Consider the following 16,381-nt stretch of genomic DNA (forward strand, 5'->3'; position numbering starts at 1 on the left):
GAGTGTCTATAGCTCTTTTCTCATGAATTCAAATGTGGAGAGAAGTGGTTAAGAGGAATGAAGATCATGTCCTCCCAACAGAAACTAAATAATCTTGGTTTGTTTAACAAGTCAAGAGCCTAAGGAGGGAAGTGATTGCTTTTGTACTGATGCAATAGGAAAATAAACACTCTGATGTTTAACGAAGAGCTGTTTAAACTAACACTGGCAGAGGGTAGTTAATAATCTTATGTTAGCTGTAAGAAGTTTATAACTGTAAGAGCAGGTAGCTTTCAGGAGAGCCTTCCGGAAGAAAAGGGAGCACAAGAAACCCTATTACAGCACTCTCCAGACTATCAAGCTGAAACAAGGTCTTCTGCCATCTCATACCAGCACACTCTTCATACAGTCCAAACTAACAATGCTTACAGGTAACTGGAAACTCAAGAGCTGTGAAAGTATAACCACATTCTGTGATAAATTTAGACAGCCATTTTTTCCAAATACATCTAATCTATTAGGTATTTCCTCAACAAATATCCTTAAAATACAGCTGGTATAAGTGGGTAATTGCTTCAGTTAATGCTTTATTTCTAGAGTTGTGGCTCCGTACAGAGGGTAATTTCCAGCAAAGTCGTAACAGAGGAAAACACTCTTGGGAAATTTAACAATGAACTTAAGGCTCTCTTAGCATAATATAGTGAATAACAATTAGAAAGATATCATTAACATATGATACATAGCTGTGATTTTGTCCAAACTAATTAGAGCAGTTGTTCTCTTATCAGTATATTAAGACGAACACTAAATCAAAGATGTTAATAGCGCACATATATTCTGTAATTTGTGATTTAAATTTTATTTCACACGGTGACGGAGACAAATCTTTGTTAAAAGTCTTCCACATCACTTCACTGCAAAAGGAAATTGCATTTCCATCGGATCCTACAGAGGAAGCTTCACTCAGTGATACTAGTAGGTTAAAAAAAAAAAAAATCAAAATAGAATGTCTGCTTTTAAGAGAGATAAGCATCATGTCACATCTTGTTTCCTCCTCTAGTACTTCTGCCTCTTAGGCATCGGGAGTGCGCATGTGTGTGCGTGCACGGGAGGGGAAAGCTGGCCTGGGAGCCACAAGCCAAGGCAAGTGGAAAGTGGGATGGGGACTGTTTCATTCCTGCTAGTGAAGTTCCCACCTGTGTGCTTTCCGTAAGGCCCAACAGACACCATAAATCATATCTGAAGAAAGTAAACACTGAAACAACCACCAAACAAGACCCGTGCAGCTTTATCCAGGGACACATTTTTGTAAATTACCTGTCCCGTATCACGCCGTTGATCTTCGAGTATCATACAAGCAACTTGGCCGCCACAATATGGATACAGAACTGTAAATAATTACAGTTAATGAAATAATTTCATCAGAAAAAGATTAATTTCTGTTTAAACAAATGCTTTTGCACAGGAGGGCAAAAGGTACACAGTAGTACTTCAGCAATTTCCAAGATGTCAAAACATTCCCTGAGTTCCAGGTTAAAGGGTGAAATCTTGCCTTTGTTAGATGCTCTTCCAACATTATGGGCCAGCTATGGGTGAACCTGACTGCAAGCAAATCCTGCTGTGGGTTGGCAGGGTATTTTACACGACCTCCACATGCATGCAGCCACCTTACCCAGCCTACGGTGAATTACACATTTGGCTTTTTACCCTAGTCCAGTCTCATGGGAGAGCTTTAAATGGGAAGGTGGAGCACTCAGAGCATCACCTGAGACCAGAACCAGGGTCTGTAGATAAAGAGAGAACACAGCGCTTTCTGTTTGCAATGCTGTTTATTTTAGAAAAGCCCCTTTGATCATCTGAATGAAAAATGTGGGCAGAAAAGTCACAAATGTTATAAAACAAAGTTTATTCTGCAATATTTTGTCATAATGAATTGCATCTCTTTGGTAAAAATAAAATTTATAAACATTTTAATTAACAGAGATTAGCATACAAAAAACTAAACTTCTGTAAATAGTCTTTAAAACAGGTAAAGGACTAAACCGGAGGAAAACGGGTTAGAATTGGTCACCTACTGGCAAAATTATTCTAAACAAACCCAAGGACATTGCTTATGCTACATTAGAAACAAGCTAATGGGAACGGTTTTAAAACAACTCTGGTTCATTTGATCAGAAAGCATTCTTACAATTCATTTTTAAATAAATAATAGTTACAATGAATTGGCAATTATAAAATGTTTTATATCACTATATGGCAGTAACATAATACTTTTAATTATGCACTTTTTAGTTTGAAGAAATGTACACTTATAAAACAGACTTGATAATGGCACTGGCAGTTAGGTGTGAAGAATGTGCTTTAAGATATAATGGCAGGTGCAACATTTAAAATAGTCTACCTTTTCTTTTCAATAAATATTTTGACTACACCATTATTAACATGTACGAGTGTACTTTGCTTTAACCAAAGCTTGTACTTACTTTTCAGGCTGATGAAAATTTGCAAACCGTATAACTTCCACTTTACAGTCGGATTTTAAAACGTTTGATGTGACTTTCACAAAAGCAGTAATTTAGTATTGGAATCTGAAAGGCCAATACAGGTTTGTAGAGTGTTCACACCAGATTTATCCTGAACAGAGCAGCCTCCCTTATACACGACTCTCATACACTTCTTCACTGTATTTAAAGACTTGAATGTGGTTCATTAATACTTTTCTTGCCAAAATATATCCGAGTCAATCATTGGCATGAACATTTTACATATGTCACTAAAAAAACAAAACAAAACAAACAAAAAAAAACAACCAAACCAAAAAAACCCCAAACCCAACAATCAAAATAACTTTTAATTATACTCCATTTATACTATATACACCAGGGTCTCTAACTGAGGTGGCAAACCCAAACCCGATGCTAGATATGTAAGCGAAAGGAAGGGCAGCTCTTCTCCCACTACCAAGAGGGGTGCTCTGCAACTGAGATGAAGCCTTTGCCTGCCCAAACGTACGGGCAGAGGCATGGGACGACGTGCTAGAACAGGTCCAGGAGCACTGCTCGTCTGCCTTCTCCTTTGGAAGGAGAGAGAGAAGACGGCAAAGCATGAAGGTGCTCTGCGTCCTGGGGAAAGGCTGCCATTACTTCCCCCCTTCCACAATTCCAGTTCTCCCAGGCTAAAAGCTGTAAGGATGGATGCAGCTTTCACCACTAACTTCAGATTAGTATGGTTTTATTGCTTGTTGCATATGGTAATTAAATGCAGTGTTAGCATCCCAACCCCATCCCTTCCGAAATTCTGAAGTAGTCATCACCAACTTCAGGGTTAACAGCAGCACAGCCACACTCCTAGTAAGTATTAACCTTCTCAAATGTCATCTGAGGCAAAAAAATAATTCAGAACCAAACCAAACCAAACCATGGAGCACTTTCCAGACTACTTGGACCTCGATCCAGCTTTCACTGGAAGCTACAGAGAAGCTGCAGCCACCTTCAGCGGGAGCCCAATAGCACCCCTCTTCAACAGCATGCAAATGAAATCATGGCACCGAGCAAAATCCCAGGCTGCTAACACTATTTCTGTGTAGCCGAATCCTCGTTTTCACATTGACACAAACTCCACTCTTGGCAGTTTTCCATCAAGGTACAAAAGCAAACCCGTGAGCAAAAAGCAGTTCCACCAAGCATTCGTACCTCCACACTCCAAAATCCTAAGAACCACTGCGCTGGTACTTCATTTTCTTTGAAATCGCGAGTTTTACCCCTGCTATCCATCAGTAACACATCCGATAACAGTTTTAATTGGCTAATGCACCACTTGTGACATCCAGAAGACATACACGTCTGCACACGTGCTGCCCTGTTACGGGTGTAGGCTAATGGGTGCTCACACAAAGCAGGGATGCAGCAGAGTATTCTTCTTCCCTTTCAAGAAATAAATAATTTTTTAAACTGAAGTAACTGGGGGAAAAAAAAAACAACCAAGCAAAAAACCCCAACACAACACTTTTTCTCCTAGTGTTTGTGCTTTAAAAAAAACCCATAAGGTTGGCTTTAAATTCCCAAACACAAACCACCTCAAAATATTTCAGGCTTGATCCAACAGCCATCGAGCCAGCGGGAGCACCACCGTTGTCTTCAAGAGGCACTGGAAGAGGCCCTCAGAGCAACAGACCTTCGGCAGCACGGCTGTGTTGGTATTTGAAACAGACAGTTTATGGAAGTATTCATGAAGAGACTGACAAAGAAGAAAAAAAAACCAAGGAAAAAAAAAACACAAGAAAAAAAAAACCCAACTCAAACCCCCACACTGATCTAAGAAAGGCCTCCACATAGCCAGAGAAATACCCTGTTAGGGAAAGGTGAACTTTTGGCTGGATCCAGCACTGTTTTCAATAACCAAAACAGTGGACATTGGTTTCCTAGGTGGCTCTGCTCCTAATTTTCGACCAGCTTGCCCGACGCCTGCTGGAAGCAATAGCTTCACGTGGTAGTGAGAACATTTATGGCACATCATGCTGCCTTTCAGAAACAGGAAAGATGACCTTTGATAGTTGTATCAATTCTGCAACATACTTAAGGCATCCTTATAACGAACAGTACTGTTAAAACCCACTCCAACAGAACTGCTTACCCATTTTTGAACAGAAACTAAAAAAAGTGGCATCATCTACAGGAACATGTAAGCAATAACCACTGATTTTAAAAGGAAAAAAAAAATTGGAGGAAAAAAGTTTCACCATACCACTAAAACATTTTTGGCTGAAGGATGTCTGGGAACTATAAAGAGGTTCTTTTATTGCAAAAATGAATTGTGAAGGAGTTTCTTCCCCGAACAGAGAGGTCCTCCCGAGCTACGCTGTACACTCAAAGGCTACGCGAGGTACCCCGCAGGCGGCAGGAGGCTGGCAGGGGTCACACGCACAAGGCACAGTCATCTGGGAAACAAAAGGTGTGGACAGCCCATGTGACAAAACCAGTGAGCACTGGGGGGAAGGGGCAAAAACCCCCAAAGCAATTCAGGGTTCACCGATCCAAAAGGAAGCTATTCTATTTGGGGATTCGGGGTAAGATGTGCCCTTTTCAGCAGCTTTTCACCACCTGAAGCCTCCACCTCCTCCAGGTGGTCACCACCATCAACTGTTGGGTTCTTTTTCCCCCTCCCCGCATCGGGATAGGGGGGCAGAAGGGTGGATGTGGCAGGATTACGCATTTAACAGTGGTGGTAACGTGAGGACAACATCAAACTTGGTGAGTGGCAGCTTTCACTGCCAGCTACACCCAAGGCATGCGTATGCATGCGGGCACCTGCACGGGAAGGACACACACATGCGCTCCCCCAAGAAAAAAGCCCCCAGAAAAGGATAAAAAAAACCCCACCTGTTTTCCTTCAGGAATCTGACCACACAACAGATTTGGGGGAAGGAGCGAAAAAAAAGAAACCTGCAGATGGTACCCACCTGAGCCACCCTTTGTCCCCACTCTTCCAGGGGGCACTGAGCATCTGGCTGGAAGCAGCTCCTGAGGCGCTACAGGTTTTCAGCTGCTGTGTCACACGGGCTGAAAACTGCAGCCACCTGGAGTTGCTTCACAAGCGTTTCCACTGGGACCTGTCTCAGAAGAGCCAACAGAGGACAAGCAGGAGAAGCCAACTGAGGCCAGGGCCTTTTTTTCCCCCTTTCTTTCTTTTTTCTCCTCCTTTTCAGTCTTTTACATGGAAGTCAGAGCCCTTAGACAGGGCAAGGTTCACCTCTACAGATGGAGCCAGCAGAGATGTAAATATGATCCACAATGTGCATCTGAACAGACATATCTCTGGGAGGAAAAAATAAAATTGACTATTAAAAAGAAAAAAAAATTAAAAGTGATCATTAAGAAGTATGCTTTCAGGTTTTCACAAGTCATGCATCTCTTCTAATTTGAGAAGATTAAATATTTTTTTTTCTTTTTAGGCAGTGATTTAAAAATAAATGGCTAAATTATAGTTAGCGCCAAAAATAAAAAAGCAATGAGTCCTCTTATGGCTTTGATCTCCCTTGTGAAGGGTAAAAGTAGAAGAGTATTGCCACAATTAAAAAAAATATATGTATATATTCAACACTGACAAACACACTATTTTTTCCTTTGCTTGTGACACTGGGACTTTGCAGTACTTATTAAGGAACTCAAGCATGTTTGGATGCCAGCAAGGTGGAGCAGAGACCCTGCCGCTTCCTTCAGCTCCTCATCGATCTCTTGACATAACTCCTTGAGTGCTTTGTTGTTAGGCTGACTTTCCTCAGAGGTATCTCCGCAAGGTTGCGAGGCATAGCCACTGTCTCCAAGAGGATCATCTTCGTAGTCAACGTCTGTATCCACTTCGCTGTGAAACCCTTCGCTGCCATCGCTGCCGTCATGGCTGCTCTTGGAGATGAAGTCGTACACCTCGTCAAGGGAGGACAAGGAAGACACGCTGGACCGGGACGCACAGCGCTGGGAGCCCATGCTGCTGGCACTGTAGTTGTGATCCTCCTTCGGATCGATATTGGTGGCCGCGGAATCGTTTTCCTGCAGGTTCATGGAACTGGGAGGATTGAACGCACTGCCGTAACTCCTCTTCTTCGGTGTCTTCAGAGGCTGAGGTTTCTCACCTATTAAAAACAAGGATCGTCAGCAAATATTCCGAGAAGGTCCCCTGCAGAACGAGCGCACGGTGGCTGGCTGGCTGCAAATTTGGGAGCTGCAATACCGTGTGCACATTTACTGTCACCCACAGTGACAATGGTCTTCAGCTAATCAAAACTAGAGCTGGAGAAACAGAGAAGCAGCTAGGAAACTCTTCTTCCCATCCAGCACAAAGAGGGCAGGAGAAGAACTTTGCAGAAAAAACATAAACTTGGGGGGGCGGGGTGTGGGCGCACAGGGAGAAGGTGGTTCTGTCAAACTCTGTAATGTTTGCAGAAAGAATAATCGAATCAGAATCGCTTCTTGACTGCTCTTCTTGACTAGACCATACCCGTTTCTCGAAACTTTATAGGGAAAACATTTAGCTACTGGGCAGAGAAGAAAAAAAAAAAAAAGGCTCATGCTTACAGTCCAGCATCCCTTGTTGAATGGAAGTATTTAACAGCATCATTGCAGTAGCAGCATCAATATCGCATTCTGTGAAGCAGAAAGAGCAAAATGTTAGATCTCAGGTAAGCCTGAACAAAATGAGGTCCTAAGCACATATGAAGAACATATATCTGCATATACTGGCCTACAATAAAGAACAGGGTGGGGAAAAAAATAGCACGAATTCAGACAGAGTGTGACTCTGACACAGCGCGGTTATAGGGCAGTCTCATGACTTAACTATGACACTCAGATGCTGAATACTCACGCTGCACTTACCAAAGCTGAAGCCAAGAATCAGCGACATTAATTAGACATTCATACAATGATGCTGTTGCTACACTTATCAACAAGTGGCTTTGTTTGTACTGGTTGGGAGAGAAGGATTACGCATACGGCACGGCAAAGCATCTCAGCGGCTTTGTGCCCCGCTTATGCGAATGTGCAAGGCTGAGAGCGACCGTGCCCGTTCACACAGCACTGATTCAGCACACCTCTCTCCTCCAGCAATATTATTCATACTAACAGCAAGTCAAAAGGAAAAAAATCGAGGAGATGAGGGGGGAAAGGGCACTGAACTGCTCGATCTAGAAAGCACAGGGATCTAAATAATAAATAGGCACTTAACAAGATTTAGCTGAACCCAGGCGCTTCCAGCTACGGTGACAAGCGCTGCTATAGAACGGCATCTTCTGCCGCCCGGAGTGGTTTGCTTGCATCTCAGAAAGGGCACCCCGAGGATATCATGGCAGAGAGTGGCATTTGTAACCAGAATGAGGGGAAAAGCAAAAAAATACTAGCACACCCTTCCCACTCATTTCTGGACACGCACATGCATTTTAAAACAAGAGGAAATCCAAGGTCTTCCTTCGCTCACTTCAGAGATGGATGATGAATACTCCGTATACAGGACAGAAATATGTAAGAAAATATGTAAGAAAAATATAACGAGGCAAAAGAGGTGCAAAGAGAAGGTGAGCTCACACAAGAGCTTTGGTGCCTCAGAGCAAAAGCCCACACCCACAGCGTCCATATGTACATATGAGCAGTGAGTGGAGAAGCAGGGCTGGACAACAACGTACTGGTGGGTACCAGCACCGAGCTGAATGGGCCCCCGTCCTGTGGAACTGGTGCCGGCTGGGAACTGCTGATGTGAGACATCAGCAACATCATTTTTGATGGCGTTTGTTTCCTCCCCCCTCCCCCCCCGCCGTTATATGCATTAACTGTATTACTGAATCTGAGAGGAGGGTTAGTTTTGGCAAGGGATCTGCCAAATTGTCAGTTTGGCTTCTTTACCTTACATGACTGTCCCTAACTCCTGGCCAAGGAGGAATTTGAAGAGTGTGACAACTTGGGAATGTTGTACCAACGTGAAAAGGGGACTGAGCTGCTGTTCCCAATGCAGGTCTATCCCATTGCACTCATGGATTATTTTTTTAATTCTGTTTCGTCTTTCTTTGGCAGCAATAGAGCCCCTGAATTTGCAAGTCACATGTATCCAGCTGACAAAAATAAATTAAAAATAAGCATGAAGAGTTCCTTTCCTCCACCACTGTAATCAGAAAGTGAAATATTCCCACTCTTGACTTACTATGACAGACATTTTATTTTAATATCTGATGTTGTATATGAGCACCACCTTGTAACAATGACAAGCAATTGGAGGCATTAATGCAACACAGAATTACTATCTGCAAGGAACATTTCTGTGTCTTAGTACCCCCAAAGCAAAAGGAGAGACGCTTCTGCAGTGACATCAGTACTCTGCATCACCACTGATGTGCTTTGGCTTCGTTTGTGATTGCTCTCCACGCTAGAGCAGCATTTCCCAAATTTGTGCTTCCCCAGCAGAATGGCTGAGGAAGCACATTATTACAAGGAATTCTTGCATCTGCACAACAGCCGCCCTGTGCGACCCCGGGAACATTCATGGCTTGCCTCTGATGCCAGGGAGATGCTGAACAGGTTCACTGAGATGCAGAAATTAAACGGCAGCAGACACATGTCATTATTTCGGCACCTCCGGTGTAGCAAACTGGAATAGCTACCATCGGACTGGCAATCTCCAAACCTGTCATAGGACACACCAGCGAAATCACTAAGAGGAGGGGGATTTCTTGTATTCTCTACCAAGCCCTGAGAATCCCAGATCTATCCAGCCAAGGATGCTTCCTTGCCACCTGGGTACCACCACAAAACCTCCACCTGGATGCGTGGTGATTATCACCTGTGGACCAGGCAGCTGTCTGGTCTCTAAAATACCCTGGCTGCCTAATCGATGTTTCTGGCTTATGGCTGAAAACTAAAAGCAACTTTCCCACCCCAAAGCCTACTGCGCCAGCAAAACCAGAGCACCACGCTGCTCACCTCCTGCTTCGCTGGTGGCCCTTTTGAAAGAGTTTTAACACTCCTCTGCAACAAATCAACACATACTCACTTTTTCATAGAATTAGCCCTTTAAAAGTTGAGCACCATTTTTACCACTTAAAAAAAAAAAATTACTACTATTTTGTGACAAGGACAAGCCTTCAACGTATTAAGCTTTAGCAGTGAGGTGGAAGATGTGCTCAACAGGCTTCTGCAAAGGAAACGCTGTGACACCCAGCATGCTGCTTCACGCCCTCCTGGTGCCAAGGCCCACTAAAATGTTTTAAAATGAAGAAAACTTTTTAAAGAGTACATATGGGCAAATCAAGTAACCATCTTCTGTTCAACAGCTGTTGCTACTTCTATTTGCATTTGGACTGTCAACGAAAACCAGATTTCCATCTTAATTTTTTTTTTTTTTTTTTTTTAATCTGAATCTGGCTGGGTTGTTTTCCTCATGGAAAGCAAAAGTAGAAATCCCTAGGACAGAACTGTGGCTAAGTCCTTGTTACTCTAACACTCATTAAAACCTGTAAGAGTAGGTAGATCCCAGCGGGCTAAGGAAGGGGACACCAGAAAGACAAGCAATGCTGCCCTTCAGCCGGGATTCCCAGAAAATAAAACAGCAAAAAACCAGCCCCCCAACCGAGTTCTCTCTCAGCAGCAGTACCGCCTCGGGTTTGCCTGTGCCACAAAAGCACCGGCGTAGCTATGCTGACGTCCCAGCTCTGTCCGCATGCTGCTGCCGGTGCCCAGCCCCCGCCCCGGGCAGGTGCCCTAACGCTGGTGCCAGCCACCGCAGGGACCACGGGAGGGACAGGCACCTTCTGAAACGTCACCAACGGGCAGCTGTTTCGCTTGCTCGACAGGGAAACGTGTCGTGCCGCTGAGCGCCTGCCATGGCAAGAAGAGTTCGGTCATCCACAGCAATACCCTGCGGCGTGACCCGGTCCCAGCCAACCTTTCTCCACCAAGTGTTGGTGACTATGGTTAAAATAACATTTATACAACATAAAAGCTTTTGGTTGCGGACAGGACTTGTTTTCTCCTGCACCTACTTCATTACTGGTGCAGGAAACACGGACATAAATTCGGTTGAGGAGCAGCACTGCAGCCTACAGCATCAAGACCTGTACTCAGAGTCCATATGTTAAACCCATCCTCTTCCCCTCTCCCAAGAGCTGCAATATTTAAGGTGATGCCTTAAACTAAACAGACATCATGAGGCTATTCTGTTAAGTGGGTTAATAGGCAGGAAAACCTCAGTTCTGGGTAACTACAGCGGCAGTAACACCAGCTTGTGCCCAACTTTTTGGCAAGCGAGTGAAAAGCACCACGCAGCCGCGAGGTACTCACTGAAGGATATTTGTTGTTCCATCTTGCTCCGCTGCAAATCCACCCACCTGTATCAAACAACCATCTTTAAGGGGCTTCTGTGGCCACATCCCTCAGGTTTTACCCATTAGAATTTGCTACCTTTTCTTCTCAGTTCTTGCTAACCAATAAAACTCGCGCAGACATACGTAGCTTCCAGATTTGTTTTCCACTGAACTATTCATTCTTTAAGTAGGTCATATTTGGGAGTGATGTGTCTGCTAAATACTTTGCTGGCAGAACAAGACGGCCCCATTACATATTGAAATTCATCTTAGAGATTTAAACTTAGTACGCAAGTGGCTAATATAATAAGCATGCGTTCTACTACATCAGGTTTTTTCATCATCTAGCAGAGCATTCACAGCAGGTCCATACCCATCATCAGCTGGGCTTCAGTACGTGCTTGCGACTAAAACTAGGGGAGCAGCGCAAAAGAAAATTATTTCATTTAAAAAAATATTAAACTTAAAAGCTTACCTTTGAGAGATCGACCATGGTTCTGCTGAAGGACTGAAGTTAGGTAGTGAGGGGACGCTGACCTACTGAAAAGAAATTCAACAGGTCAAAGCCATGCCCTAATTAGCCAAATGATTTCTACAAAGCATAGTAGGCACAATGCTACGATCACAGAAAGGTGAAAACAAACACAACCCCATCACCACAGTTCAATGCACGAGCAATTTCTATTGTGATCAGTAGAAGGCTTGACCCAATGGTCGACGGTTTGTGTAAGCCATCATCAGCACTTGCAAAACACCTCCAAACACGCACACACTAAGCAAAAGTCTTGCTGGCAAGAGATACCGGCTTCTATAGATTTTATGTACCTGCCTAAAGGCTGGATTTTAAACAGAGATGTGTATTTTCTAGTAAGCCAAACCTACAAGTGAACAAAACATTAGCTTCTACAGGGATGCTTGAAGCCTATGAGCAAGAGAATGGGTAAGGACCAGTTGTGTCCCTCTGCTCTTTGAAATGGTGGTGGGAGATCAATAAAAACAAAAGGCAGTGTCGTGCAAAAAACTGGGGAAGAGCCAAAAACTAAAGCAAACCAAAATATCTGCTGATTTAAAAGTTATCTGAAGCTGGGCTGTCATGGTGATGCCGTCTGTTTATTTGCACCCAGCAAAGTCTTGCTTAATACCTTACAGTATAAAGGGCACGTTGAAGCTTTTATATGATTTTCTGCTACACACCCAGTCCTAATTATTCATTTCATTATAAATATACCAGCAAACAGTTGGGAATAGATAAAACAGAAATAGTACACAACTATTAAAATTGCATGAAACATGGCAATGTGCATCTTTTACAGTATCACTGGAAGAATTCACAGAGTGATGAGCAGAATTTTCAAGCCCAACCTGTAACAGCAACCTCATGGGATTAATGGGGTGATTTCTACGATTAAGGCATGTTTAATATTTATCACATCTAGGCAGCACTATTTTGCAAAATAAGGCACAGCCACAAATCCCTCCAAAATCACAAAGCTGCTAAGTGCTTAACTTTTTTCTTTTTTAATTACTTGTCTAGATCATTAATTAAAACCCAAACAATGACTTTGATTTTTAAAATACCTTCTTTAAACTAACATCTTCATTATGTTCAGTTTTGAAGAAAATGTTTTTCACTGCTCCCTGGCCAGTGCTGTGGCTGCACATATCCCAACAACCCTGAGTTCAGCTACTCTGCGCAGCTGTTAATGAGGGATGCTCGGTTCATACTCTTGCTGCTCCGACTTGCCATCATATTATCCAAACCCAGTTGGCCACTGGTAACAGCTCCAAAGGTTGGTATAGTGCAGGAGGGAAAAAATCAAAGCAAGGTGGCTTGAAATACATCATCGAGCTCTGTAAGGAGCTCTGGCAGCACTGCAGCCTGCCCGGCGCCGGTAGCCAAAGCTACTGAAAAGGGGAGTAATATTTAAGCATCTCCCAATGTGGTAACCAAAGGGAAAAAGATCCAGCGCAGCCGAGCACAAAAAGCTCACTGCCTGGTATGTTTTCTTGTAGGGGTGATGGAGTGCAAAGGGAGCAGATCCAAAAACAGGGGGGAGGGAAATTAAAAAAAAAAAAAAAAAAAGAAAAAAAAATTTTTAAAAAAGTCCCAAGGGAAGCAATGGACCCATCCCAACGTGGCTGGCTCTGCAGATAAACCAGACACAGAGTTGCTGAACAACTTCATCCTTTTGCCTGAGCTCAGATCCTTCAAGAATCACACCCACATAGAGCTTTCCTAGAACCAATCAAGGCTTAGTAGGCTTAGTATTGATTAAGACCAGCTATGCATCTGCATAATACACTTGCAAGATGAGGACCCTGGCCATCCCGAGAGCCCAGGGATCTAATACACGTAGTACCGGAAAGAGAAGGCAGCCGAGGGCCTCGCACTGCCTTGTTGAACAAGCTGTGCAGAAATAAAACGCACCGGTGACGCCAATCATCTGCGATAAAACAAATTTCAGTGTAACTAGACACAGATTACAGTTTGGAAAGCTTCTGCTCAACGTAACACCTTAAATTTCATTTTTAAATCCTGCTGAATGATAGGTATATTCCCCGCAAACAGGCTGTAACCCTCCCACAGACAAATTCAGAGGCTCTCACAGCACAATTCCAGCATCACCCTGGAGATGGATCTGGGCAGCCCTTCCAGCCTCTCTCCAGCTGCACCTCCGGGCACACACGGCAGCCCCTTGGGGGCCCTTCCCCAAAATTCAGCCAGAATTTCAATCTAATCCAAGATTTTTTAAACATGAAAGGGAAAAAAAAAATTAAGTCTGTTTTTCAGCATATGACTGAAAGCCGTACAAATGTTTTTTTATTATTAAAGGAAAATAAACCGGCTTTCATTAGGGAGAATTTCAGCAGTGCTTTTATTTTGTTGTCCTTACAAATACCAGCGCTGCACAACCCTTCACATATTGAAGTCAGTGGGAATTTTGCCATGTGGCTTCATTAAGATCAGGATTTCCTTCTAATTGTGATTGTTGGCAAGTGTGACTAGTTCTTCAGTGAAGGAAAAAAAGAGTTACCAAACCCAACAGCTTCAAATTAAAGCCCTGATCTTGCAAGTACTTCAGCGTTCAGATAAAACCTCTCATTCCCAACACCTAATTTGAGTACGTTGTATTTATACAACCTGGGCAAATCACACCTCAGTGCTTGTATCGTTGGACTAATCTTGAAGACCTTGGAGATATTAAAAGCTTAACTGGTCAAGGCTCTGAAGGACCTGCCCTAGGCTGAGGCTGTCGTGATCCTCTGCCCCTCTGGCTGGGTAGACAACATCTAGAGGTTTCTTCCCATCTGTATTACTCACTAAATTTTGAAGTTTGACAGTCATTAACATAGCTTTCAAGGACCAAACCTTCACTCAAGTTGTACCAGATAACAGAAGTCCATGCCCTTACGTAGAAACATTGAAGCCTGTAAAAGCACCAGCATCTACAGTCCCATGACAGTAGTTTTAATCATCTTTGACCCTGTAAAAGCCACTCATACGTTCCAATTTGACTATTTCTTAATACTTAAATGCTTCAGGGTTATTTCAGTAGTGCTCCCGTTCCAGAAGAGAGCTGGAAAACAGAACACTTCTGCCTAACTCGTTGAAACCTAAGATGACCCTTCACAGCTCAAGACGTCTGGAAGGTCAGAGACCAGTTAGTTACACCTTCTGGGTTACTGGAAGGTCAGAGACCACTGTTGCATCTTGTGGGTTACAAGCCCAACTGGAGAAACTCATGCCACTCAAATCTTCACCACTGCCAGACGGCCGAGGCTTGCACGGGGGTGCCAGCTCCCAGGGTCAACGTCCCGTTGGACCCTTAGAAACATCTGCTCAACGTTATCAGTTCTACATCCTGCTCCGGTCATCCCAGTTCCTCCTGTTTATTAAGGAAACTCCTCGCAGTAAGGTTAAGGCACAGGGCAATGTGCAGACCGTAATTATCTCTTATCTCACCCAGCTTCTTTGCTGAACTAGACAAACCGGACGCTGCCTACCTAAGAACTGAGCTCACCAACAGCAACGCGTTCCTCTCTGCTGTCTGTCCTCCTCCTCCTCCCCGTCCTGCCCCTGCAGGCTGACCCAGCTGCTGTTCCTCTACTGAGAGCACATGACGTTGACTTCAAATTCTCCAAAATCTGTTGCCTAATCTTAAAATGTGTCAGATGAGGAAGCCCTGATTTCAGAAGCCTTGCACGCTCCACCTCAGAGTGTGTTTATGGTAAAGGCTGTTCTTCCCATCGCTGCTGCAAAATGCTTTTTGAGAAAACACCTTTCTCTCAGACCAGCCTCTCTAAGCACTTCAGGTTGTAGAAAACTTGTTTTTGACAACCGCATAGAATATATACATTTTATATCCAGACAAGTGACTTACAGGAGAAGACACACACCTCCTCCCACGCTAGCAGCACTGGGCAACCTAGACCAGTCCCGGTGAACCGTGCTTGAAGCAGAATTTTGCTCCAGCTCCTGGGACCACCTGCCTTCCCCTCCAGAGAAATGGAGCTCACCAGTAAACACCCAGCACAGCCCTGACCACCTTCTTTTAAACACTCCCCCAGTTACAAAGATGACTCGGACATGAAGCCCAGATCTGCTGCCCGAGCCCATCGCATCTCCCCGCCTTGCCTAAGCCCCACTCTGGTTCCTCTCGCGGGTGGCAGCTGGTAACAACACATCAGTATCTGCGTGGACATCTCTGCTAGGTGAGCAATGAACCACACACCCTGCTCGGACGAGAACATTCACCTACCTTGGTGGTGACGCTGGTGGAGTATAAAATGCAAGCGCTGAGGGAAAAGGCTGCTTTTTCAGGGCTTGCACGAGGTTAGGCTTATATTCTGGGTCAACGCACCATAACGAACCCTTTCCATTCACCTGCAAGAAAGAAGGACTACAAATTAGAAAGCCCAGGGGCCAGGCTGTAAAGTCGTTTCTAATTTAATATTCCCAAGACGCAGCACAGTGCAATGATGTAGGCATCCCCCACTGTACAGCTGGTGTACATCAGCCTCGGGCAGCTCCATCACCTGTGGATGCTCCCGACCCGAGCGTACAGTCCCAACACCATGGTTACACGGTATGGAAGCACCCCTCTTGCAGCTTGGGATAGCATCTCCAAAGCTCCTCTTCTAAAACCTCTGTTTCCATTCATGTTTGTCCACTGAAAGCTGTAAAACTTATTTTAACGTGTGGTAAACACGGCTGTGAGTTTAAGGATCCATCCAGGCGACAGGGAACTGACAGGCAGCCTTTTCATTAACAGGTTTCTCAGCAAGAAACCAAAGCACCTTTCCCGTCACGTAGATGTGGCCACACGTGCGTTTAACTCGACATTGTCCTGCAAAAACATCTTGCCAGATGCCCAGCTACAAAATGGAATATTCCCACTTTTTCAAAATCTGAAAACCTAATTAATGTATTTTTGATGCACCTAACAATGCAAGCACCACCTTGCTAGTCATTCTTGATACTAAATTTTATAAGCCGAAAGTGAAGCTCCTCTCAAGGGTTTCTTCACGTATTTACTACATAAAGAAATCACCTGCTTTTTG

General features: G+C 44.0%; 1 protein-coding gene across 7 annotated transcripts in view; it reads right to left on the reverse strand.

Moving 5' to 3' along the window:
• Window positions 1-1,868: 1,868 nt before the first annotated feature.
• Window positions 1,869-16,381, reverse strand: part of FOXN2 (forkhead box N2) — a 34,284-nt gene continuing 19,771 nt past the window's right edge. For 4 of the 7 annotated variants that reach the window (XM_056357283.1, XM_056357282.1, XM_056357284.1 and 1 more), the window contains 4 exons: window positions 15,580-15,704; window positions 11,295-11,359; window positions 7,050-7,118; window positions 1,869-6,607 (listed from right to left, as the gene is read on the reverse strand). In XM_056357283.1, the coding sequence (XP_056213258.1) occupies window positions 6,090-6,607; window positions 7,050-7,118; window positions 11,295-11,359; window positions 15,580-15,704 (777 nt within the window). In that variant the 3' untranslated portion in view covers window positions 1,869-6,089. The remainder of the gene's footprint in view (window positions 6,608-7,049; window positions 7,119-11,294; window positions 11,360-15,579; window positions 15,705-16,381) is intronic. The other 3 variants (XR_008824938.1, XR_008824937.1, XM_056357286.1) reach the window with 3 other exon arrangements.

This window comes from Falco biarmicus, chromosome 12, assembly GCF_023638135.1.
Source record: "Falco biarmicus isolate bFalBia1 chromosome 12, bFalBia1.pri, whole genome shotgun sequence".
Classification (NCBI taxonomy): domain Eukaryota; kingdom Metazoa; phylum Chordata; class Aves; order Falconiformes; family Falconidae; genus Falco; species Falco biarmicus.